This window comes from Patella vulgata, chromosome 3 (assembly GCF_932274485.2).
Source record: "Patella vulgata chromosome 3, xgPatVulg1.2, whole genome shotgun sequence".
Lineage (NCBI taxonomy): Eukaryota > Metazoa > Mollusca > Gastropoda > Patellidae > Patella > Patella vulgata.
In genome coordinates this window covers 4,771,268-4,797,681 of record NC_065881.2, presented here as the reverse complement: position 1 = coordinate 4,797,681, position 26,414 = coordinate 4,771,268, and the positions used below count along the sequence as shown (strand labels likewise).

At 32.0% G+C, this 26,414-nt stretch overlaps 1 protein-coding gene across 3 annotated transcripts in view; it reads right to left on the bottom strand.

The window, feature by feature from the left end:
• Nucleotides 1–26,414, bottom strand: part of LOC126814811 (uncharacterized) — a 94,402-nt gene that overhangs the window by 40,102 nt on the left and 27,886 nt on the right. For all 3 annotated transcript variants that reach the window (XM_050540182.2, XM_050540187.2, XM_050540181.2), the window contains exons 2-3: nucleotides 2,371–2,785; nucleotides 86–403 (exon numbers count right to left, since the gene is read on the bottom strand). In XM_050540182.2, coding sequence (XP_050396139.1) covers nucleotides 86–403; nucleotides 2,371–2,740 — 688 coding nt within the window. In that variant the 5' untranslated portion in view covers nucleotides 2,741–2,785. The remainder of the gene's footprint in view (nucleotides 1–85; nucleotides 404–2,370; nucleotides 2,786–26,414) is intronic.

Sequence of the window (26,414 nt, the reverse complement as noted above, 5' to 3'; positions counted from 1 at the left end):
ACAATTTTTCTGTTTTACCACCAAATCGTCTGATTTCAATGTTACATAAGTACAGCAACTGAGCAAGTATAATTAGGGTATTTACCATTTTCAAGTATTTCTACAGCTCTTGTAAATCCCTCTTCTTGTAAAGATTCTATAAATTGCTCATACGCCCACTTTCCACAATCAAACAGAATCATTAACATTCTATACACCACAGCTCTTCTTCCATTTTCTTTCTCCTTGTTGATTTTTTCTAAGTCGTCATCGTCAAATACACGTTTACTAAACAGACGGTATATCAGTTTATCTGGTATTAAGTTGGAAACGAGAAACGATAAGTTGGTTTGGATGCGGATGTATTGATTCTCGGGCATTCTACCAAATTTTCTAACCATAAATGTACGTTCTTTTACCGGCTCTACAAAAAAAAATCATCCAGGTTCAAAGCTAAAAAATTAAGTTATACTAATATTTGTGTCTGTCTGTTCAGGATTGATGGCTACAATAGGGCTGTTCCGAGGCTGCAATTTGGTATATAGGGGAAGCAGAAGAGATATTCAAGGGAGATAACATAGCAACACATTTGTTAATACTAATACATATAAATCATTTTACAATAGAATAATATGTAAGTATAGATTAAAAAACGCAATCTTTCTGTTCTTTTAAAAATAATCCCTTTAAAATCTTTCCAAATTCCTGCTTTTGAGAAGATCATTTGATAATTTGGTTGATCAGCAGTTTCTGAATAAATGAGATATGGAGTATACATAATTAGTGGATTTCTGGAAAACAATTAAAATACAGGTTATAGAAGCTATGCATAGTCATAAGCTTGATCTTACAGGGTGTGATTTTATGATAATAAAGTATGGAAAGTGATATCTTTTCAAATGGGTGAAAAATTCAAATACATCAACATGTTAAAAATCATGAATTTTCCATGTTTTGTTTATTGAATCAAAAGATTTATAGTATCCACCTGGTCAGATTTTGATGCATACTTGTAAAGTATTCACCAAATGTTCTTAGAAGACTTTGTTTCTCGATGTTCAGGCAATTAGAAGTATTAAAATCAATCCATTTAATTCGGCAAAAAATGAAAATAAATCATAATTTACTATTCAAATTTAATTAAAATACAAAAAAAGAAGTTGTAAAATATCAAAGGTGTGCTTTTCAACTTTGATAGACATGTGTACATGGAACATTTTCACAAAGTTTCATATTTTTTTTTACGGAAGGCGCCTATACATGATAGATATGTGTACATGGAACATTTTCCCAGAGTTTTATATTTTTTTTATGACTTGCGCCTATACATGGTTATCGTTTGAAAAAGAGTGATTTTAGCCATTTTCCTGTATGAGTCGATTTTCAAAGCTAATTTCACAAGAAACCGACAAATATATGGCGTTTAATAATGTTTGTTCAAACATTACCCATTGATACAGTATACATGTGATAAGTAACCACTTCTAATATAGTGTATTAAAATTTCTGCACTGTTTTTTTTTTGCAAAAATATCAATTTTTGGCACTTAAGGCGCTCCATACACAGTTGACGGAACTTTTTTCTGTAAAATGTGATGGTAAATTCTTAATCTATACCACATTGGCACATTCTCTTACAAACCCCATAATTTCAAGAATATAAACTGATTAGAAGGAATTTATTCAGATCATAAAAATCGAGTCATATAACAGTAGTTTTAAACCTTGCGAAAGGGTACCCCGATTCAAATGGTCATAGCTCAGTCAATATTAACTTTGCGCTTTATCTGAGGAGGTCACTTTAAATCTTTCTCAGAATCAGAATTTGGTCTCCTTGACATGAAATGACCCTCACACCAAATTTGAAAAGAAGCCGTCGAAACTATTACCTCTCTCGCGTTTACAGGGTTTTCAAACACCGCAGCCTCTATTGCATTCACAAACCAAATTGTTAAAGGGAAGACTGGAAGTCACGCAATTGGTTCTACACGCTCGCTGTCTCTATAGTGTTAGATCTATTTCCGCAAGGACGCGAGAGGTGGGACACGTGATTGTTGCTTAGGATTGTGGGTTAGGGCAAGGGTAAGGCTTAGGGCTAGATCTAGAGATAGAGATTTGGCTCTAGTCTGCTCAAGCATCGTCGTTTGGTCGAAAAGCCGATCAAAAACGACAAATAATTAAGATATTATAAATACAATATTATCTAGTTTGAACGAATTAATAATCATCTTTGAACAAATTAATAATCTTCTTTGAACGAATTAATTATCTCACTGGAATGAATTAATTATCTGGCTTGAACCAAAATTCTATAAACCAAGTAAGACAAATTGAGCAACAACAAGTGGACAATGCAAATTGGTATTATAAAGCATATTCAAAACATATCACCTTTCGCCAGTTGTGTTTTTTCTTCTTCTAGTTCTTGTATTTTTCCATCTATAGTTTTCAAGTTATTTCTGCTGTCACCATAGAGTTTATCAACATCCTGGTATATCTCCTGTTCTGCTTCTCTAAATGTTTCCTCTACACATGTTCCATATCTCTTATCGACATGTTTTCTTCTTTCTTCTTCCTGATGGTCAGCGCGTTCATGTAGTCCATCTTTCCTATTACGATGAATCTCAATAATGCGATGTCTTTCATCTTTAAGTTGTTGAATACGTTCATCTAAAGCTTCTATTCGTCTTATGCACTCTTCTGCGTCAGTCAGCTCTCTTTGATCCTGTGAGTCATTTAAATTGCCACGGGTGTCAGCCATTCTTCTATTTCTAATTGAGGAGATTTAGTAAGGCTTTTGGGGTCACTGGAAATAATATTTAAAAAATAAATATAACTAAGCATTTTCAAAAGTATGAATTAACGTAGCGTTTCCAGTAGCTTTGTACATGACTCAATGACTTCTATTTATTGAACATTGGCGACCTATAAACCAGCCCCTATAGTCCACGTAACACACGGATTATCATTACCAATTTGATGAATAGATTTAACCACGATTTTCACCTGGCCTATGGTGGTTAATGTCCAAAATTGATTGATGGACTTCCGGTGCGACTGTTTGGATTGATCAATGATCTTTATCATAACTGGATAGCCCACTGGTTGGCCTACGCCATTAACCCCCGAAAATCAGTGCTATTCCTGTACAAGTTACAACCCTTATATTTACAAGTCATGAATGAATGAATGAAATAGGGATTTATGGCACGTCAGTTCCAATCGGGCTATAATGCGGCAAACATATGGTGATATTACTCAAGACAAAATAGACAAAAATAATCACAATAAATATCTATAATATACAAAAATAAAAAAACCAAATATCGCAGTAAATATTAAATAAAGATAAAATGACTGTATTTTAACACTGACTTTTAAATTTACAACTAAGAGGTAGTTTAGATTTACAAACACCATGTAAATTTACAGAGAGTGTAAAAAAAAATCCATGAAAATGTGCAGTGTGCTTGTAAATAGAAAGTGAGGCAAATTTGCATTCACTGTAAATTTACACTGTGGTAAAGTGGTTATAAATTTACCTCAAAGTTATTTTACACTCACTGTAAATTTACATGGTGTTTGTAAATCTAAATCTATCGCTTAGGTGTAAATTTACAAGTATGTGATATTTTAAGTATACTTATAACTGTAAATATACATATAATTTTAACAATTTAATAGGAATAGTAGAATTACCCATGAAAACAGTTAAAGTAAAACTTACATGTACGTTAACAAACATAGTTGTATCAATATGGGTTACATGTAAAAAAAATACAGTTCTAACATGTAAAACTACACTTTTATCGTTAATTTACTAATCTTTTACAGTAATCACATGTTACCTCACTAATACAGTAAGATAATACTATAAAAACATGCAGTGGTATTTTTACAGCGTTATGCTAAATAAATTACATGTTTTTCACTGTAATTTTATATTTATTTTTAACAGTGTACTGAGCGATATCTGCTAAGGAATTTTAGGAATACTTAAATATTATATTTATTTATTTGTGCGTTTAAGAAAGGGATGGGTGATAAATAAAATTTTCTACTCATCGTTTTCACTAAACAGCAAAAAAAAAAAAAAACAAACAAAAAAAAACAAAACAAAACCTAAGTACGATTTCAAAATTAGAGAGGCACTTTAATCAAATCATTCTAGAAAACGACTTATTAAATGGATCAAAGCAATTTTTTGTGAACAGTATGTTGACACATTAGTGATTACTTCATCACAATTCCAAGACATTACGAGAAGGTTTAGAGTCTATACATCAGTATCTGGTGTGTCCACCGCGAATGTTAATAACAGCGTTACCAAACTGGAATTGTAACCACATTTTGCCCTGATTTATGATATGTCATGTAAATAAGGAATCAGGCATCTGAAACGAAATATATTCGTATTCCCAGCTCCAAGGCCTGTACTGTCATTTTACTTCTCACGATATAGGTGGGAATTTCCGCATAGTCACACCAAGATATAGCTATCCAAAGAAAGCATTAAGTACTACTGGTCCATATGTTATGTAATTAACCCAATACTTAGCTTCGTTTATACACAATAGTATTAATAGCCGTAATAATCCTCCAAAGAAATCGTGATGTTTACATTCTCAGCCATGTTAGAATATTAGCGCGCGCTGACGTCATAACTCATGCCGCGCAATCGTTGGTTAGTTGTGCTACCAAAAATAGATGATTTGAATAGCAGACGTATAACAGACGTTGAAAGTGTCCATTTAGATCGGCGTGTGTCTAGAGATACAACGCGAGAGTCGCCGTTAAGTCAGCGACCCGCGACTTTCACAACACGAGAGTCGCCGTTAAGCCACGCGACGAATAAGTCGTCGAAAAAATCGGCGACTTTTTCGTCGCTCTGGCTTACGGCGACTCTCGCCTCGGAAGTTTTAGTTAGTTACATGCGCAATGGCGACATTTTACTTCTTGTATATATAATCAGAATGGAAGAGATTTTGGAGGGGTTTGGGCTATCGAGCTATATCAACATTTTCAGTGACACTAGGGCAAATTAAAATTTATGAGTGTTACAGACACGTGTAGGCCTACTTTCAAAACCTGTTTAGTTACACTGGAATAAATTTAAAATGTACACGTCTTTATACCACTAAATATTTCCCCATTGATTTAATGTTAATTTATCTTAGACCAGCTCTAACTTTTTCCCAAATTTTCGTTGGGTAGAACGGTAGGCCTATGTGGCAAACTCTTGCACAAAAGCATGTATGAGGTTCACAAGTAGAGACAAGTAAACATGCAATTTTCGGTCCTACATTTCAACCTAACCAACCTCTCAAAATCATGAATATTCACCAAAACCTAGCAGAAAATGTATTTTCAAACCCCTTTCTTCGATTCTACACCAAAATCGCCATGCAAAAGGGGGAAAGGGAAAAGGAATAGAAAGACTAAAAATAACTTTCGCCCTTAATTGGTGGGTGACGGCGTAGAAATATTTAATTGGTAATCTGTGTCCATATAAAAGAAGTAAAATGTAACCATTCCGCATGTAACTATCTATAAACTTCCGAGCCGAGAGTCGCCGTTAAGCCAGAGCGACGAAAAAGTCGCCGAAAAAGGCGCAGATTTTTTCGGCGACTTTTTTGTCGCGTGGCTTAACGGCGACTCTCGTGTTGTGAAAGTCGCGAGTCGCCGTTAAGCAAGTAGCCTACGACGAAAAAGTCGCCGATCGGCGCCTTTTTCGTCGTGCTGGCTTAACGGCGACTCGCGTTGTATCTAACACGCCGATCTAAATGGACGCCTTCAGCCACCATACAGACGTGAGTCTTCCGGTTGTTCCCGTTGAGGTCGCAGGGTGCTGAATGGAAATCCATCATCTCATCGGTATGTTTACATTAGGCCTATATTAAATGAGCTGTCGTGGTTTGTAGCCTTATTCATTTATTAATTATTGTATTGCTAATAATTGTTCCTCATTTACGTTGATAGAGGGCTCATTGGCAGTTTTTAGGCTATCCCATAGTTTTCGTGAGTTTTAATGACTTGCGATTGCCAATTTTTATATCTAGGCCTAACTATATAAATAGGCCTGAATTTAGCGAGTTTTCCCGTGACCACGCGAATTTAATTGGAAGTGAAAAGCTTCACTGCACCGGAGGTCTCCATTATTTTTATAGAATTACTAGGCCTAATAGTAATAATAGAGTATTATTAGTAATAATAATAAATAAGCTTTTCGGACTAAATCATAGATAGCAAGGCTTTAATTACTATTGTTGAATGGGCCTGAATTAAACTAATAAGGATTAGTTTTACCTGATATAATTTGGACTATTATTTTTATGCCTAGTATTTGAGTAGTATTAGTACTAGTATAAAGAAGTAAGTCTACAGGCTAAACTAATTATTAGAATTAGTTTTTTACCCGTGACCCGTGAGAACCATAATTGTTGTCCAAAAGGGACACACTAGAAACTCAATAAGCTCACCCGTCACCCGAATCTCATTCTTCCCCTGACGATCACCCGTCACCCAAGTCTCACCCAAGACTTATTCTTCACCCGAAGATCAACCGTCACCCAAGTCTCACCCAAGACTCAACCGTCACCCAATATTCACTCTTCACCCGAAGATCACCCATCACCCAAGCCTCACCCGATAATTACCAGTCACCCGAGGTTCACCCTTAGTGACTTGTTGAATGTTATAGAACCCACTATTAACCTGTGGTGTAACCCATAATATAACCTGCTACACAGGACCAGTGACCATTTTTTATAAGTAATCACCATGCAGTGATTACCTAACCTTATCCATTGTAAAGAACCATTATAAGTGTTCTTGTACCCTTATGAAAAAGTCCTATAGAAAAAGTACAGGTTTCTATAGAAGTTTGTGGGATTCTATAGAATGCTATAGAATGCTGCAGGAAAACAAATTCATTCTGTACTTTTTTTCACATGACTATAGATTCAAAAACATGTACTATAGTTTTGTGTAGGATTGATAGATGAATATTTTCCAAGTGTAATTTCCTACAGAATTCTATAGAATACTGTAAGAAACTATTGGAAAAAAAATAAACCTACAGATTCATGTCAGCTGGCGTTCTTATAGATTTGGTGGTAAAAACTATAGTTTTCTATAGTACTAACTTATTGTCTCAAGTCAGTTGTGTGATCCTATAGTTTTCTATGACATTCTGACATTTTTTTCTATTGATTTTGTGGAGAAAAATATAATGCATGAGCCTTCTATAGTTTTCTGTAGAATTTATATGTATACTGTACTTAAACCATTTTAACAAATAGCCTACTATAGTTTCCTACATAATAATGTAGAAACAATGTTCTATACTACAGATTTCATAAATTGGTGATGTTTTTTATTCATACTATAGTTTACAACAGAATTTAGTGAGGCACTTGTGTGAATTATGTAAACTTTTCCAACATAATTTTCCTGGATATGGTTTTCCTTAATTTATTGTGATACCAAATGACAAACTAAAATAAGCTTACCACGAAAAATAAAATATTAAGTATAAAATAGTGTATATAATATGAATGAAATAGTGATACATGTTGACACTCAAAGGAATTCCCCACCCACCCTCCAAAAAATGCCAGTAAATGTAGATCTTCACAACAAAAATATCAGATAATAAATCATTCTTCAGATAAGTCAATGAAATAAAGACAAAGTTTATTTAGAACACAGTCTGACTGTTATTTGATCCTGCTAGTTAGATCTTAATGACTATAGCAGATTCTGTACTCAAATTATATAATTTGTTCACGTCACCAGGTCAGCCGTTTATACCTGTCAACAAATTATAATTAACAGCCAATGTACTCTCTTGAAATCTGTTTGGCCATTGGCTGAATTTTAAATTCAAAAATTCAGTGTATAACAACTTAATATGTTAGTATTAACAAGAAACTGAAGAGAATGGTGCTATTTTTTTCACAGATTCGATTAAAGATAGAAAGATAGGTATACTTTATTAACAATAATATTAAATTACTTTATTTAAATAAGATTTATGTGATTTTGTTATTTATTTAACTTTATTACCTATTCTTTTCCTTATATTTCAGTTATACCAAGAAAAAAAACTTTTCATGGTTCTGGCTGGTGAATAAACAGAATTCAGATTTATCGATGAGAGAAAAAATAAGCTTATCAATTTAGAAGAATCCATGAGAGAAAAATAAGCTTATCAATTTAGAAGAAATCATGGGCCAACTATAGTTTTATTCCCAAAATAAGATTTAATAAAAAAAAGTCTATAGAATTCTATAGTACCCATTCCTACAGACAACTATAGTGGCCCAATTTTCAAACTACAGACTACTACAGTATTCATTCCTATACATTACTGTATAATTTCCTACAGAAAGTGCAATAAAAAAAAACCCTATAGAATACTAGAAATTTTGCCATAAATCTGTAGGAAAAACTATAGGATGTGCGCTACAGAAATTATAGAATATTTGGGGCCGTCTTTCCTACAGGCCCCCAAAACTCTATAGTTTTTCTATAGAATTATATACAATACTACACCGGTATTCTGTTGGACTTTTTGCTAAGGGTATTAGAGCCCTTGATTGCTAAGAGGAAGAGTGGAAATCACGCCTTTGTATTAATTACAGTGCACTCTGTCACATCCGGCATCGCTACAATATGTCGGATTACACAGAGTGTCGGAATACCCAGTTTTCTCAAAACCGGAAATATTGTAACTTCGAAAACCGAAAGTATTATTATAATGTAGCTTGGAACATAGAACTTACCAGCATTTTTTTGGCTGAAGTAATAGGGAAATAAATCGGGACATGAAAATCATGTCGGATGTCACAGCAATCCGGAGTGATCAGACATCGGATGTGACAGAGTCCACTGTACAAGAGTTTGGAACAAAGGGGAATAAATCCCGCTCGTTACATTTATTTATTAAAGTAAATGACTTGTATTTTGTATAAATAAAAGATATATGAGCTATAAATGAACATTATTGTAAAGACTATTTAATATATCTATTCATTGTAATTTGTATTATGTAAGTATTAATTATAAATATTTGTTGAATAAAGTTTATGTAATTTATTATTGAATTTGTTATTCTTTTGATTTACGTGCTTAGACTGAGACGATCCCGAATAGCGTTAAAAAAAGGAAACGCAACACCAGCACTGCAGCCTCTATTGCGATCACGAGCCAAACTGCTAAAGCGGAAGACTGAAAGTCACGCAATCTGTAGCCTACATGGAGTGGACCAGAAGATTGATGAATGCCATTGGCACCTGCAACCACACTCACAGGAAAGCCTGGCGCAATCCATCGGCTGTGTTTTGTATCGATACGACGTTATTGCTGAAGACCAACGATTTTCAACAAGGTTTCCATAAACCTTAAATATATATTGATAAATGATCCCCTCCGTAGCCCAAGCAAAAAAGTTTTTGTAAGCGAGAAATTAATTTTTATTAAAACAGGAAGTGACATAGTTGGTTCAACACGCTCACTGGGCTCTATAGTAAGCATATACAGATTTGGCATACGTTTACTGCTGTATTGTGTTCACGCGTCGTCCTTTGGCCAAAAATCTGATCAAATGGGCTGTTTATCGTATAATGCTTCACCGGAAAGTATTTGTCTATCGCTCTTTGAATACGAGTATTAGCTGTTTTACTGGCACATTCATGATTACATGATTTAGAAGAGATAAAGCCCTCTTTCGTTTGTCCAAAGAAATATGTCGCTATCAGATAAAATCTAATTTTTGAAAATAGACTACTTTCATTTTATTTTATCTAATGCTAGATCAGATTAACCAATATATATATATATATATATATATATATATATATATATACATATATATATATATATATATATAGAGAGAGAGAGAGTTGGCAAAAGCTATGTCATTGTGGACCTAACATATGGTACAAGTAAAATTCTATGCGATTTCACTAAAGTCGCGGTCATCGAGCGATTCTCCTCTGTTGTATGGTGACTTATTGTATGCAACGTTGATTTCCGCTCATGTCATAATATTCCGGTTCGATGAATTTCGAGAAATGTTTTTGGGGAAATGTTATTGAAGAAATGTTTTTGGAGATATGTTTTGCAAGATTTGTATTTGGCGATTTGTAGATTAGAAATTTGTTGTTCCAGATTTGTTTTTCGTTGTATTTCTGTGATGAAATGCAAATGTAGGCTAAATTTTGATTTTCTAAAATAAATTTTATCTTTATATTGAAATACAATTAAAATACATTTTACAAATCTGATATGACAAATGTCTGATTTGTAAAACAAATATTGATTTTAAGATACAAATGCTAATTTTAAGATAAAAATGCTAATTTTAAGATACAAATGTTCAAATACGAAAACAAATGTCGAAATCCGACAACAAATGAAGAAATAAGAATTAAGGAATATGAATTAAGAAATAAGGACTAAGAACACAGAATAAAGAGCTGTTTGGTCTTCCATAGTTTTCCAATGACAAGAAATCAGTGTTCAGCGCAACACATTTACCAAATGTGCGTGAGAATGTATAAACATAATATCAGATATAATATGGACAAGGCGGCTAAATGAGATAAACAGAACTAGAGGCTAGACACATTGCACCAAATCAAACGGCGTCGCCATATTCTTATCTGGAGACTATGCGCAATAAATATTATGTAGACTGGAATAACCAGACGCTAGAAATCTGCATTCGATTGAGACTGCTGGCTTATTTCGCCGAACATAACTGATTTGAAATTAGATCAAAAACGGAAACCATTGAATGTATATATATTCATATTACAGTTTTATATGCGTTGCGACCCAGTTGTGTCAATTTCTAGGTCCCAAATGTTAGCGATTTAGCTCCTTCAAGCATTCCCCAATCATGGGTGAGAAAAAATTAAACCAACTTGAATATAACAACAATGTCTTCCGCCCACACGAGCCACGTGAAAGATGATGAATGAATTTGTGACACAGAATCAATTACAATCTAAGTGTTGTTATCAAAAATGTCTCAGCTCTAAATTTGTAAAACTTATTTGTTTAAATTATTGGGAAAAGAATGGTTTCTTGTGTAATTTTCCTATCATCTGGAAAACCATTTTTTGTATTTTTAAAAACCCTAAATGCATTGACTTAGATTATGAAAGTTTACATAATATATTATGGTCAACGGAAAAGCTATTTAAGATAAGTAAAGTAAGTGACGAATATTGCCCGGTTTATACATCAGTGCATGAAGATATTCAACATTTACTAGATGTCATCATTAAACAGATTTTAAACTTCTAATAAAGAATATAATGAAAATAAATATAAGTAGTAATGAATTAGGCACTGTAATTTTATTTGGTCTCCAGCGGTCATGTAATATTATTATGTGTACAATACGATTAGCTATATATAATAGATAATATATACTGCGTAAACATCTATGAAAAGAATGAGAGTGCTAAAGATTTTATTTTAAAATTTGATAAGCCTCCCGGGTTAAATGATGAGATAAGCACCGATTGTTAACTTTAAATAAAAGAAACAAAAAGTCTAATATACTATAAAACACCATTCGGTTCGCGTCACGGGTTAACGGCATATTAATAGCTTTATTCGCTGAGATGGTTCCTTTACTTATGGTATATTTTTCGAATTGCTTTTTGTATTTATTTACAACGGTTAAAAGTTTAATTAGAAATATTCTAAATATTTTTCTTTATTATTTGATGGACATAGAGATAACAACAGAGCGCAAATTTCAAACTCATAATTCTCAATACTTAAATAGTTCAGATTCGCCGGTTCGTCAGACAAGCGACGATTTGAGACACAATGAAGGTGTACCATATCGTTCCGGGCGAAAAATCAAGGAAAAATTACAATGCGACAGTAAATATAGTAATGGCTGATTCACAAATGATACAATAATAATAATAAAAACATTTCGATAGAACGGCCGTTCACTTTGGACTGTTCCCGTATTTCGCCGTACATGATTGATTAGAAATTACAATTAATAATTGATTAGAAATACAAAATGACATAGTGACAAAAAATGGCATTAGTTATTACCCATTTTGACTGTATATTCTTGATACTAGTGCACGAATATTCCATTTAATAATGATTAGAAATATCAAAGGCGTAATTTATGAACTATTTAAATGTTGAAATAACATCCTAAGTAATATTATATCGTCAAGTTTAAATCACAACCTTCATTCGGTGATTATAAATTTATGGAACTTATAACCTTAGCTGCATCCACACAAGACAGATACAATACTGTGATGATTGTCGATTTACATTTCGGCGCCAACCGGTTGCCCTTCGATGCATACAATCAAAGGTCTTTTAAATTCAGAGAATGGTGTCCGATTGGTTCTCTTTGCTTATTAATCGTTTGGTTTCTTTCAATTAAATATAACGTACGCGTCCACCTAACTGATATCGCAGACAAGAAATTAGTGTTTATCTATTCTAACATATGCAAAAGAAGAACCACCAATCACAACAAATAATATATTATTATTATTATTTACAAAAGAATAAAATTTCATATTTCCAATACGCCAGTTTATTTTTTATATTTACTGTAGAGAAATAACTTGACTATAGCATTGACTATGTTTCTTTTGAAATCCCTTAACATTGCACAAAATGTCATTATTATATAAACGCGCAGCGGTGAATTTGTCGGCTCATTACATTAAGTAAGCCAGAATAAATCCATTTTTGGTATTCAGAACTAAACAGGCTTCAGTTATACGAATGATATTTTTCATTTAGATCGAAATTAGAACACATTAAGCCTCAATATTTCGATAACTACACCTGTAATAAATAGAACACTCAGTTGCATATACTTGGCATTTAATTGCTTTATGTAAGAATAGAGCTTTACAAGACCGGAAATACACTACACATTAAATCTGCATAGGATGGTAGCTATAACCCTTCAACCCAATGCCCTAATTAAATATACACTCCACCCCTTCATTCACAATTTATAGCATAACGGTGTTTAATGCTGATCATCTAAATTATCAAATGATATTCCCCGAAGCAGTAACTGATAAGGGCGTTGTTTAAAGATATATCTTAATATTATTCTTTTGTATAATTTGATTTTCAAATACAAACCATTAATACCCATCTTAGCATCGTGTATGACAGTGTGCATCAATATAATCACTTATTTGTGGTTATATTTAAATTTGTAAAGACGCGTTCTTTTGAATATATTTTTAAAAAATAATAACTTAAATACAACAGAAAAACATAGTCCAGTAGGTTTTCCGCATTGGAAAAAAACATATTAGTAAAGCTTGTTCAACAAACAATTGTTATACTTTTAGTGATTTGTAGGGCGTCAAATCCCAATGTTATTGTACTGTTTTAAATTGTAGATTTTATTTTTTATTTTATTCATTGATGTAAAACATTTATTACAATTTTATAATAAAATTTATAAAACACTGACTTCGAGTTTAGTCTAGCAAATGCGAACTGAAGTTATGGAAAATGCGATGGCTGATATATGTATAGTTCACAAGCAGTATCATAATACAGATATGTGACGAGAAGCTAATATAATTATAGGGATACCCTATAAAAGTTTACCATAGTGTACCGTAATCGAATTGTTTACTGTCCTCGTTACATGGATTCAAATCACAGATCCACCCAAGCTAGAAAAATACAAATCACAGATCCACCCAAGCTAGAAAAATACAAATCCGAAGATCTTTGTTTATAAAATATTCACTTTCCATTCAATAAATATTCCAGTCATCTATTTTTGGAATTGGGGAAATTCATTCTCTGAAAGGTACGAGAAAATCACAGGTACATACGGACTGGAATATTGTAAAACATTGTGACAAAAACTACCTGTGGGTAAAATGGGTGAATGTAAAAAAATTGGGTTTAATTTAGTATAAAATGGACACAACTTGATCATTTTTCATTCGGCCTACCTCTTCGTTATGCCGATTCATTCGGGCTAGTTCAAACTGTCGGTGAATTGTAAAAAACCTCGAGTGATTTATGGCAAATAAACTGACTAAGCATTTTTTTTTTTTTAAATTTGAAATATGTGTTTTTATCGAAAGGAACCGAGTGGCTGATTTGTAAGGCAAGACAATTTTATTCACGATTTTGAATTAAATAGTGACAGGGGTACTCACGGAGAGAAAAATGTCAACAGAGAAAGGGTATACCTTTCTCTTTTATTATACATCAGAAGGTATTTTTTTAATACGATCATGGTTGATATTAAATATTATATGATTTAGCAACAAATAGGAAGAAAAGTAAAAAAGATTAAAAAAATTTTAAAACTATGAAGAAAAAAAACCTAAAGTATTATAACCTATTTAAAAATTAATTTTGTTTTGAAAAGTATTTAAACTATTGTATACCAAAGCATCGTATATCCCTTTGCAGACTTAGGTGTACTTCACATGACCTATTTATTGAGAAAGGTCGATATTATAAAATATTAGCACAAAGTAGAAAATGTGAATTATGCCATGAGTCTGTAGAGGATGAATTTCACTTTACACTTTGTTGCAAATCTTTAAATCACTTAAGAACAAAATATATCCCTAAATTTTATTCACTCCACCCAACTGTTATAAATTTAATGAATTAATGTCTACAAATAATGGAAATCTTCAAGTTAAATTATGTAAATATGTTTTTGAAGCCTTCAAACTTCGCAAATCATTACTTACTGAGCTGTTACTTCAATATAATTTTCATGTTATGTGTTACCATTGTTGTACTGTGTTTAAAAGCTAAAAGTTTATGACTTACAGCTATATGAATAAAAAAAACTTGAAACTTGAAAACTTGCGATATCTGATTGGGGCCATAATTAATTAAGAACGCCGTGTGTGTGAAATAGTTTTACTTGACGTACGCTTCGACCTAACTGATATCGCAGACAATAAATTAGTGTTTATTTAATTGAACACTATAGCATTGACTATGTTTCCTTTGAAAACCATTAACATTGCACAAAATGTCATTATTGGAGCATGGCTATATCTACGTGCAGCGATGAATTTGTCGACTCATACCAATTGTCAATTAAATCGAAAATTTAATTAAACTTTAATTAAAACGTTTAATAAAGCACACAATTCATTCATTAAAATTTAATTAAAACGTTTACTTATGAAGACATATGGACATTAATAATGCGATAATAATTAAATTATGGTATGGCTTGTATTCTTGTCTTGTCTATTTCTTTCTTTGAAAATTTTATAATATAGTTTGGACTGGTTTTATTTTCGTATTAAATAAAAGCAATCTTAATTTTCACAAATTCCTAATGCATGTATCAAACAATATAGTCAATGCTATAATCAGGTTTTTTTCTACAGTAAATATAGAACATATTTGAATAATAATAATGGATTATTTGTTGTGTTTGGTGGTTCTTCTTTTGCATAATATTTTGCATAAAATCTTCGGATTTGCAGTTTTCCAGCTTGGGCGGATTTGTGATTTGAATCTCGAACTCAGTGTTTTATACATTTTATTATAAAATTGTAATAAATGCTTTACATGAATGAATACAATCTACAATTTAAAACAGTAGCCTACAATAACATTGTGATTTGACGCTCTACAAATCACTAAAAGTATAACAATTGCTTGTTGAAAAAGCGTTACTGATATGTTTTTTCCAATGCAGCAAAACCTACTGGACTGTTGTATTTAAGTTATTATTTTTTAAAAATATATTCAAAAAGAATGCGTCTTTTACAAATTTTAATATAACCAAAAATGGTTGATTGTTTTGATGCTAAGATAAGTATTAATGCTTTGTATTGAAAATCTAATTAAATAAGATACATTATGTATAAACCTTAAAACAACGCCCTTCTCAGTTACTATTTCGGCGAATATCATTTGATAATTTAGATGATCAGCATTAAACACCGTTTTGCTAAATTGCTATGTTATCATTTTTTTATGATACGGGTATCTTAAAACAGCGCCCTTCTCAGTGTTACTATTTCGGCGAATATCATTTGATAATTTAGATGATCAGCATTAAACACGGTTTTGCTAAATTGCTATGTTATCATTTTTTTATGATACGGGTATCTTAAAACAACGCCCTTCTCAGTCTTACTATTTCGGCGAATATCATTTGATAATTTAGATGATCAGCATTAAACACGGTTTTGCTAAATTGCTATGTTATCATTTTTTTATGATACGGGTATCTTAAAACAACGCCCTTCTCAGTCTTACTATTTCGGCGAATATCATTTGATAATTTAGATGGTCAGCATTAAACACCGTTTTGCTATGTTATCATTTTTTTATGATGCTGGTGGGGGGGGGGGGTATACTTAATTAGGGGATTGGATTGAAATATTATAGCTACCATCTTATGGAGATATAATGTGTGGTGCATTCACGGTCTTATAAAGCTCTATTCTTATATAAAGAATTCTTGATCCCCACGGAATTGTTTTGCCGTAATCATTTTAAATCATGCTTATGCCACGATGTGGGTAAGTGTTTATTTAACTAGATACGAGAAAAGTATCACGTTTTCATAAATTTTCTGACGACTAACGCACTCTTTACATAAATTGTACAATATTTATCAGTTCACTAGTTACAATAAAATCGTGCATTATAGCTATTTTTATTCATTTATCCTTGGTGCTTCAAATTCAATTTAGGGTGCATCAATATATTTACAAATATGTTTTAAAGCTTTAGGTCATTTTATTATATCTTTCTACCATAAATAATAGCCCGAATTTATGTATACCAAAAGTTAAAGAAATATAACCAGTTTTTGAGTCATTCAGATATGACTGCCAAAATTGTCATCAGCACGCATGTTTTTAAGGCTAATGTCTAACCAGAAAACTTAGTGTCCATACATAATAAATATTTTATTCCATTAATCAATTCCATTCCGCCATTGGTTTGTCTTAAACTCGTCATTTGTGTTCATGGGCATCGGGGTCGAGATGGCAACGTTATATGTTTTATTCGTCAAATTTACTATAAAACACAATTCGGTTCGCGTCACGTGTTAACGGCATATTAATAGCTTTATTCACTGAGATAGTTCCTTTACTAATACCCCCGTCAGACTGGGGTGGCGTTCTTAATGCGACGCTACGGCGACGGAAAATGGTTGCAGAGCGCGTCAAGATCGCCATAAGCGCGGTAAACGCGTGGTGGAAACGCCAGATATCCTGCTGTGGTCTCCATGGTCGTGAATGATCGCCTAGTCACCGCGCTTGTTTTAAGCATGTTCAAAACAAACGCCAAGGCTTTGCGATCTAACCTCGAAAGTTGTAATGCCCCGGTCAGACCGGGGTGGCGTCCTTATTGCGCTGCAGCGACCGTACGGCGACCAGAAAATGCACAAGGTCGCCGGCAAACGTGAACACAACGTACGAAAATGTCCCAAAATATTACAAACTTGAAAAAAAAATTTGCGTTTTCACATCTTTCACATCTTGCGACCATCGAGACCACAGCGCGATATCTGGCGTTTCCACCATGCTTTTACTACGCTTATGGCGATCTTGACGCGCTCTGAGGCATTTTCCGTCGCCGTAGCAGCGCAGTAAAGGCGCCACTCCTGTCTGACGGGGTAAAGAACGAGACTTTTATCAAGTTTGTTAATTTTTTGGGACAATTTCTCGCGCTGTGTTTACGTTTGTCTGCGACCTTGTGCATTCTCTAGTCGCAACAGCGCAGTAAGGACGCCACCCGGTCTGATGGGGGCAATATAGGTTTATTTTTCGAATTGATTTTTCTATTTATTTACAGAGATTAAAAGTTTAAATGGAAATATTTAGCACCTCCTTGTTAAACCGTTGAAAGATTTAAAGTTTGGATTAAGGTTAAGTGATTGTAGGTCAAAGATGCCGCTGGCAGAGGGTGTATTAGGGTGTTAAAGATTTTAACTTTTAAAAAAGTTATTCCCTACAAGGTGGTTCTACGGTTCTTACCGCATAATTCAGCTGTGAAATAACACAGTTTCTTTCATTATGTGTACAACAATAAAACTAGTTCAATTGCAAGTTGTCTAAACCACGTTGTTGTGATGTATGCATCTAAATGTTTCGACGACCCACCAATCAGTAGTTGCATGATGATTAAATTTATCGGACATCGAATGTGAATATGCTTTGGAACTTTCAATTGTAACACGTTGCTCTAATTACTCAATATAAGCCAAAAAGATCCGCCTTGTTCATTTATAGTCCGGCTCTGCCTTCAGTATTAAAATATAAAAATGAACACAAAGTATATTTAGTAATCCGTATTGTAGTAATGTCAATCACGCCTTGTGTGTTTTTTTTTTGTTTGTTTGTTTATTCGCAAAATCCAAAATAATTACGATGTAGTTTAACACTCACAATAATATATTTGGTTACCAGCCATTCTGGACGTACATGTGTCAAGTATACAGTCATATATACAAACGCCTAACTATAGAAGCCTATAACCACCATTCTTAATTTCCACTTTTCGCCCTCCAAAACGCGAAAGTCGAAAAGTAGCAGTTACGACAAAATGTGAGGCGACAGCACGCTATACAAGCCAAAATCGACTCTAAAATAGGAAATTAAGAAATAATACATTGCGATAATAGCGCCCCTCGTTTTTTTCTCCTAATTCATATTTTCCAATTGCATTTTGGCTTGCATACCGTCTTGTCGACTTTCGACTTAGTCATATTTTTGTATTTATTGATGTCAGTAAGATGTTACTATGGAGAACGTTTAATTTCAGATTATACATTCCAGACTTCGTAATTGTAAAAGTGCTCTGAACTACCATAGATTTTTAATGCATATTTCACATAATCCGACATGCAGATGTGGCCATACTCAAGAAGACAGCGACCATTATTTTCTGCACTGCCCAAATTATTCGTCTTCGCGTATCTCAACATTAAATACCCTCCAATTTAAATCCATAAATACAAAAGCGTTTCTATATGGCGATAGCAACGAAAGTAACTCGTACAACGAAGTGAGTTTTATTAAAGTTCACAAGTATTTGAAACTAACCAAGCGCTTTGAATAGATTAGGTAATTGGTAGGCTATGATGATGACGATGATGACCATGAAGATGATTTATTTATTTATATATTTATTTATATATTTATTTGTATAAATGTAAGATATAATACCTTTGAAATTTGTACATTTTAGCAATGTTATTGAAATTTACAATTAACATGGAGATGAATTTATATAACCTATGGCTTGTTTTCAGATCCACACAATATCAGTATTGTAAATAATCATGATATAATAGAAATAAAATATTGTTTAAACCAAGTATACCAAAAGTTAAAAAAAAATATAACCAGTTTTTAAGTCATTCAGATATGATGGCCAAAATTGTCACTAGCACGCATGTTTTTTTAGGCTAAAATCTAGCCAGAAAACTTATTGTCAATACATAATAAAATTTATATTCCATTAATCAATTCCATTCCGCCATTGGTTTGTCTTAAACTCGTCATTTCTGTTCATGGGCATCAGGGTTGAGATGGCAACGTTATATGTTTTATTCGTCTAATTTACTATAAAACACAATTCGGTTAGCGTCACGGGTTAACGGCATATTAATAGCTTTATTCACTGAGATGGTGAAAATTTAAATGGAAATATTTAGCACCTTCTTGTTAAACCGTTGAAAGATTTAAAGTTTGGATTAATGTTAAGTGATCGTAGGTCAAACATGCCGCTGGCAGAGTGTGTATTAGGGTGTTAAAGATTAAAAGTTATTCCCTACAAGGTGGTTTTACGGTTCTTGCCATACAATTCAGCTGTGAAATAACACAATTTCTTTCATTATATGTACAACAATAAAACTATTTCAATTTCAAGTTTTCTAAACCAGGGTGTTGTGATGTATGCATCTAAGTGTTTTGACGACCTGTAAAATTTACTTAATTTTATATTAAAAAAAACCTTATTAATAGAATCTTAGGATGATTTAAACAAAGGCACAAGACCGGTTCCAGATTCAATAATACATATAGCAAGTATAACAAATATTTAAACATTGATACGTTCACTATTTCGGGCATTAGACTAATGGCTGATATTGTAGATAATACTAAGTCTAGTTCAACATCTTCAAAACATATTATCAATTTAATTCAAGCCTACTGGCCTAAACGCCGATATAGCACAATTATTAGATAATACGAATTAATTAAGTTAAGCATTCCCAAATCATGGGTGAAAAAAAAATCAAACCAATTTGAATATAACAACAATGTCTTCCACCAACACGATCCACGTGATAGATGATGAATGAATTTGTGACACTGAATCAATTAACATCTAAGTGTTGTTATCAAAAATGTCTCAGCTCTAAATTTGTAAAACTTATTTGTTTAAATTATTGGGAAAAGAATGGTTTCTTGTGTTACAAAAATACACATTTCAAAATATACATTTTATGTAAATATGTTATAAGAAGTATCTTTTTTGAATGGAATTGTATCTTTAAATTTGTGTATATCAATGTATGTTTTCGAGCCGGCCGGGTGTTGGTCGTGAATCGCGGAGTGGAAATCGTGAAGATCGTTCATGTGATGAGACAGTTACGCATTCCCATTGTAGTACTATTAGTTTAGTTTTCAGTTATCGTTTGACCTGTGTGCATCAAACTGTTCAGTTTCGTCACATTCAAATTGATGTATTCAGACTGAATGATTACTAAATATTCATCACATTAGCAGAGAAGTTTGTTAACAGGTTATAAAGTGTTACGAAGTTTGATGAATTTAATTAAAAATTAAACGACTATCACTATCAGTCTGGAAAGGCGGTTGGTTGGAAGTTGCATATTACTAATTAAAGTAAAAGATCTTTAGGTGGATAAATGGTTAATATAGTTTGGATACTTAACTAAACGGAACGGTGGAGTACATATTGGGCTATCAATTATTGTCAGGACAAACAGATGACACTGCACATAGTGTGGTAACGCCGACTCGAAAACATTATTATACATATATATTGATTAGTTCATTTCAAATAAGATATTGTAGTAAATTGTAAGATATTTTGCGGTTGTTATAATATTATGTGTATATAGGAGGTTTTATTCTGATTGTGTTTTCCATTTTTTATGGAGATGAATATTTTCAGATTGTTTTTTAATGTTGATTATGTATGATGTATATTCCTTTTTATATGGTATGGTGTTTTTAGTTTACATTTAGATATATAGAATTTTGTTAATATTATTATGTGGTTTAGAAATGTGACAGATAGTGTTGGCAATTGATTATAATTTTGATCATCTTGTTTATAAACTCCAAGGTGTATATCGATTCGTTTTGGTTTAAAGTCGATGTTATAGTCTTTAATATACTAATGGTTTCTTGCCAGATATTTTGGGAGTGGGTACATAGGTAGAATAGATGGTTAACATCCTCAATACATGAGTAACAAAAATTGCATAGACTTGATTCCGTTAATAATTTACATAAACGTGTATTTGTTTAAATAATATTGTGAATATATTTATATATAAAACAACGCAATTTAATGTTATAACATGTAGTTTTCGATATTTGAAATATTTGTTTTGTGTCTTCTTTGTTTAGTTCGATATTAAGTAGTCTTTCCCATTTTTCTATTGATGTCGGCTTTTGAAGTTTATTTAGGATTAATGTGTTGTAGATATCTTTACTTTTTATTTTTGATAGATCTTTATTATAAATTGTTTCAATTATTTTTGTTAAATAATCATATAGATTAGGGTTTGGAGTTTCTAGGTCATTTATGACTTGTTGATTGTTATATAATATATTTTTTGATACAGATTTAATTGATAACTTTAAGCTTCTAATAATTAAATTATTTGCATTATTTCTTATGTGTCAAATCATTATTCTTAAATAATGTATTATTATATATTGATGATTTATTAATTTTAATGTGTTTGTTATTCCATCTGACCTGATTATTAAAGGGTATTAGGTAATCAATATGTGTTGTAAATATATTGTGCCAATGATTAAAAATTTGGTTTTAAAATGGAGAAGATATTGGAATATGTTTTTCGTAATTACACATTGGTAGTATTTCATCATTATATTTTTCCAAGATGTATCGAAAGGGTAGTTTCCATGTTTTATCATCTGATGTTGTTAGTTTTTTGATCCAAAAGATACTTCGACATTTTAGAAATTCGTTGAAGTCTATCATGTTTAGGCCTCCGTTTTCAATATTTTGTATTATAACATTTCTTTTAATTTTGTCAGGACCGTTCCAGAGAAATTTATAAATTAATGTATTAAATTGATTCTTAATCTTATGGGAAAGATTATTTTCGATAGGCAAAATGTTTTAATGATTTGTATTTTGCCCACGAGGCTTAGATTTCGCTCTTTCCAAATATTTAGTATCTTTATAATTTCATTAATTTTTACCTGGAAGTTTTTTTGTGTTGATAAACATTGATTGTTCGAGAAAAAAATGCCGCAAATTCTAATTTCGTCTGAGAAATGTGAAAAAAACCCCAATATTGTTTAAACTGTGTGCGGTATTGTTACTTGAGAAGTTCAGGTTCATGATTTCGGATTTGAGTATGTTTATTTCTAAACCAGATATTTTACTGTAAAGTTTTATTATTTCAATTAAATGTCTCGCTGATTTAAAGTCTTTTAGTAAAGCTGTCAAGTAGTCTGCAAATGCGGCTAATTTTATTTCTGCTTTTGCGAATATTATTCTTTTATTTCTCTATTTAAACGTATATTGTGAAATAGAATTTCTATAACTAAAATAAACAGATTGTCTCACTCCTCTTTTAATTATAAATATTGGTGTTGTAAAGCCGTTATTAATGATATAACCTGTTATGTCCGAATATAGAGTTTCTATCCATCGTATATTATAGTTCTTTTTAAAGCCAAAAATAGATAAAGTGCGCATCATAAATTTATATGATATACTGTTGAATGCTTTTTGAAAATCTAAAGCTAATAATAATCCTGTAATTCGTTTTTGATTTGCTAAATGAATGCTATCGTCTATAATGCGTATATTTTCTTGTATATGCCGACCAGGGACAAATGCAGTTTGATTTTAATGTATGAGGTGACTTAGGAAAGGTTTGATACGATTAGAAAGAACTTTACTTAATATTTTTACATCGACATTTGTTAGAGTTATGGGTCGCCAATTTTGTTTTGTCCTTATTGTGTTTAGGTAATAGTTTAATTAAAGACTGTCTTTGAGAGGTAGATAGTTTATTGTTTTCGAAACTGTATTTAAAAGATGCTAAAACATATTTATTTATATTTGGCCAGAAAGCTTCGTCGAACTCAATACTTAGACCGTCATTTCCTGGAGATTTATTCTTTTTAAAACATGATATTGCGTTTTTACATTCGCCATTACTTATGTCATATTCTAATGTTTCTGCCGGGTCAATATCTAGTTTTGAAAGATATTCGTAGTCAAATGTATCATAATTGTTTATGTTAGATGATTGACATTTATCAGAATATAGATTTTCATAAAAAGACCGAACTTCATTTAAAATGCATTTTCTGTCTGTAACTGATGTATTTCCGTTTATAGTTAATCTATTAATAGTTTTTTTTTTACTTCTTTGTTTTTCTAAATTTAGAAAGTATTTTGTATTTTTTTCGCTAAAATCGTAACAATTTATTTTAGTTCTTAATTGAATACCTTCTACTTCATGAGTTAATATATTGTTAAGATTATTTTTCACATTATTATATTCGTTATAGGTATCCAAGAAATTTGAGTTGTTATTCAATTTAGATTCTAGTGTTTCTAGTTCAGTTTTTAATTCAGTTTTTAGTGAGTGTCTAATTTTGGCATTTTCTATACCGTATTTAATGGATGTTGTTTTAATTTTAAATTGAATGTAATCCCAGAGGCCATTTTTGTCTTCTTCGTTGAAGTATTCTTTTTCCCATTCTAAGACTGAATCAATTATTAATTTTTTCTAAGTTTTGTCTTTGGATAGTGATGAGTTGTATATCCATAGTCCTGGTCCCTTAGACAATAAGTTAGTGTTTATACTTAAATTAATTCCGGAGTGGTCACTGAAAGGACACGGAGTTGTGCTGCATTTTTGTATACAGTCTTGCCAATAGTCTGAAATAAGCCAAAAATCGATTCTACTCTGTCTTAGTGGATTTTTTTGACGCCATGTATAACATGTTTTCGTTTGGTTTCTTATTCGATAAATATCTACTAGAGTTAGATCATCTATTAGGTCTCGTATAGCTTGTAATCCCTTCTTTTTGATTTTATAGTTACCACCGCTACGGTCTAGTTTGTGGTCAAGAACATTGTTGAAATCACCTCCTACAATTATAGATGTATATTGGTCCGTGCCATTGATGTATTTATTTAGTATATTTTTTAACTTTTTGTAGTACAGTTCCTGGTCGTGATCTGAATTTGGACTGTATATTTTGAACAGAATGTATTTTTTATTTTCAATTTCTACTGTCAAAATATTAAAGTATCCGTTTTGGTCTGAGTAGTGATTTGATGTAGTAATATTGTTATTATTTTTAATTAGTATGGCAGTACCGGCTGAGTTGCTTCGTAAGTGGGAAAAAAACATTTCGGAGCCCCATTCCATTGTCCAGTTCGATTCATCTAGGATAATACTATGAGTTTCTTGTAGAAAAATTATGTCATAGTTTAAATCTTAATGCCAATGAAAAATGTTTTTGCGTTTGGTCGAATCTCGTAAACCTCTTATGTTATTTGATAGAATGTTCAGAGTCATCTGTTTGTATATTAATACAAAATTTGTGTCTTTCAGAAAATGATAGTTACGTTTTGTAATATTAACCGCGTAAAAATTTAGTTTATAGATAATTTCTTTAATGTATATGTATAGTAGATAGCAATTTATGTTTACTACGTACCATAAAGTTTTGTAATATGTTATTTGTATAGTTTGTAAAAATGTATATTTTATTTTGTAATATATATATCTACTAACATTGAAAGTCATTAAATGTGTTTTATCTGAATGTGTTTTTTGGTTGTTTCCGGAAATGTATCGATTACTAATGTATGTATCAATGGTATGCATGTCTTGTAGGAGTACGCATTTGGATTGACCTAGTGTTAGATACATTTAACACTTGTTTAATCGAGATGTGTAAACAGAAATTATTTACAATATTTACAAATTGGGTTGGTTTTTAATAAGAAATGGTGTTTGTTTTTATTACAAATTATGAAAGAATACATTTTAGTAATTACATATGTAAGGTAGTTAGGAGAGTAATAAAGAGGCTATATATTGCTATTTATTTTGGGTATTTAGCGAGTTTAAACCGTGGTCTTTAGCCTACATACACATGTCCCATCTACAGTGACCGCCCTTGGCAAAGGAGTTCATGAGTCAAATAGTTCGCCAAATCAAGAAACATTTTGGATATGTTTTCGTCAATTTCAGTTTTTCTTATTTTTTCCCATTGCTTATGTACAAAGTGCACAAATTGCTTTAGCCAAATTTTTGCCAAATCTGATTTTTATTAGCCAAAATAGAGCAGTTGATAAACAATTGGCGATTGTCTAGGGAGATCACTGCCCATATATATGTATACATGTATATGTATACTACAATTTTATACATGAATATTTCTGAGGTCTTAAATGCAAAAATAAAGGGGTTGATTAGAGACAAACATTAAAAGGAAATCAGGTATTTTGGTTAGGGTCATACAATAAAGTGTTGTTAAAAGTTTTACAGTTCAAAATACATTGGCTAGAGTAGATTATATAAATGAATTATAGAGGGATATATAGCATGTGGCTGAAACTCCAAAGTTATTTGAGTATTATCTCTCATTTTGGGCTGCAGATAGTTTATACTGTAGATCGTCATAAAGGTCTATTTTGACTTTCACTTTGTTTACTGCTTTTGCATATATTTGTCCGTTAAAGTACTATGCTTTTTCGCAAAGGTCTGTGTTGTTGGCTCTATTTATTAAAGTAAGGTTTTTCTTAGTGATATCGTCGTAGCATCTTATACCCTTTTCAGATAATTGTTTTCTTTTCATCATACTTTTGCGTTTAATATCGGTGTTCGATAATTTCACTAATGTTGTGACTGGGTTATTTCTGTCTCTGACTGGAAGTGGGTGAATGGCTTAAATTTCTTCAGATTTAATTGAAATGTCGACACATTCATAGACTGCATGAATACTTGTTTATCATCAAGGGCTGAGTTGTTTTGTAAACCTAGCACACGAATATTGTTTTTGCGTGAGTATTGCTCATTGTAGTTGGCCATTCGTATTGCTTCGTCTGTCCTTAATTTTTCATGCTCGTTTATCGACCTAATTTCGGCTAATTCTAGAGTTAGTTTTTTATTT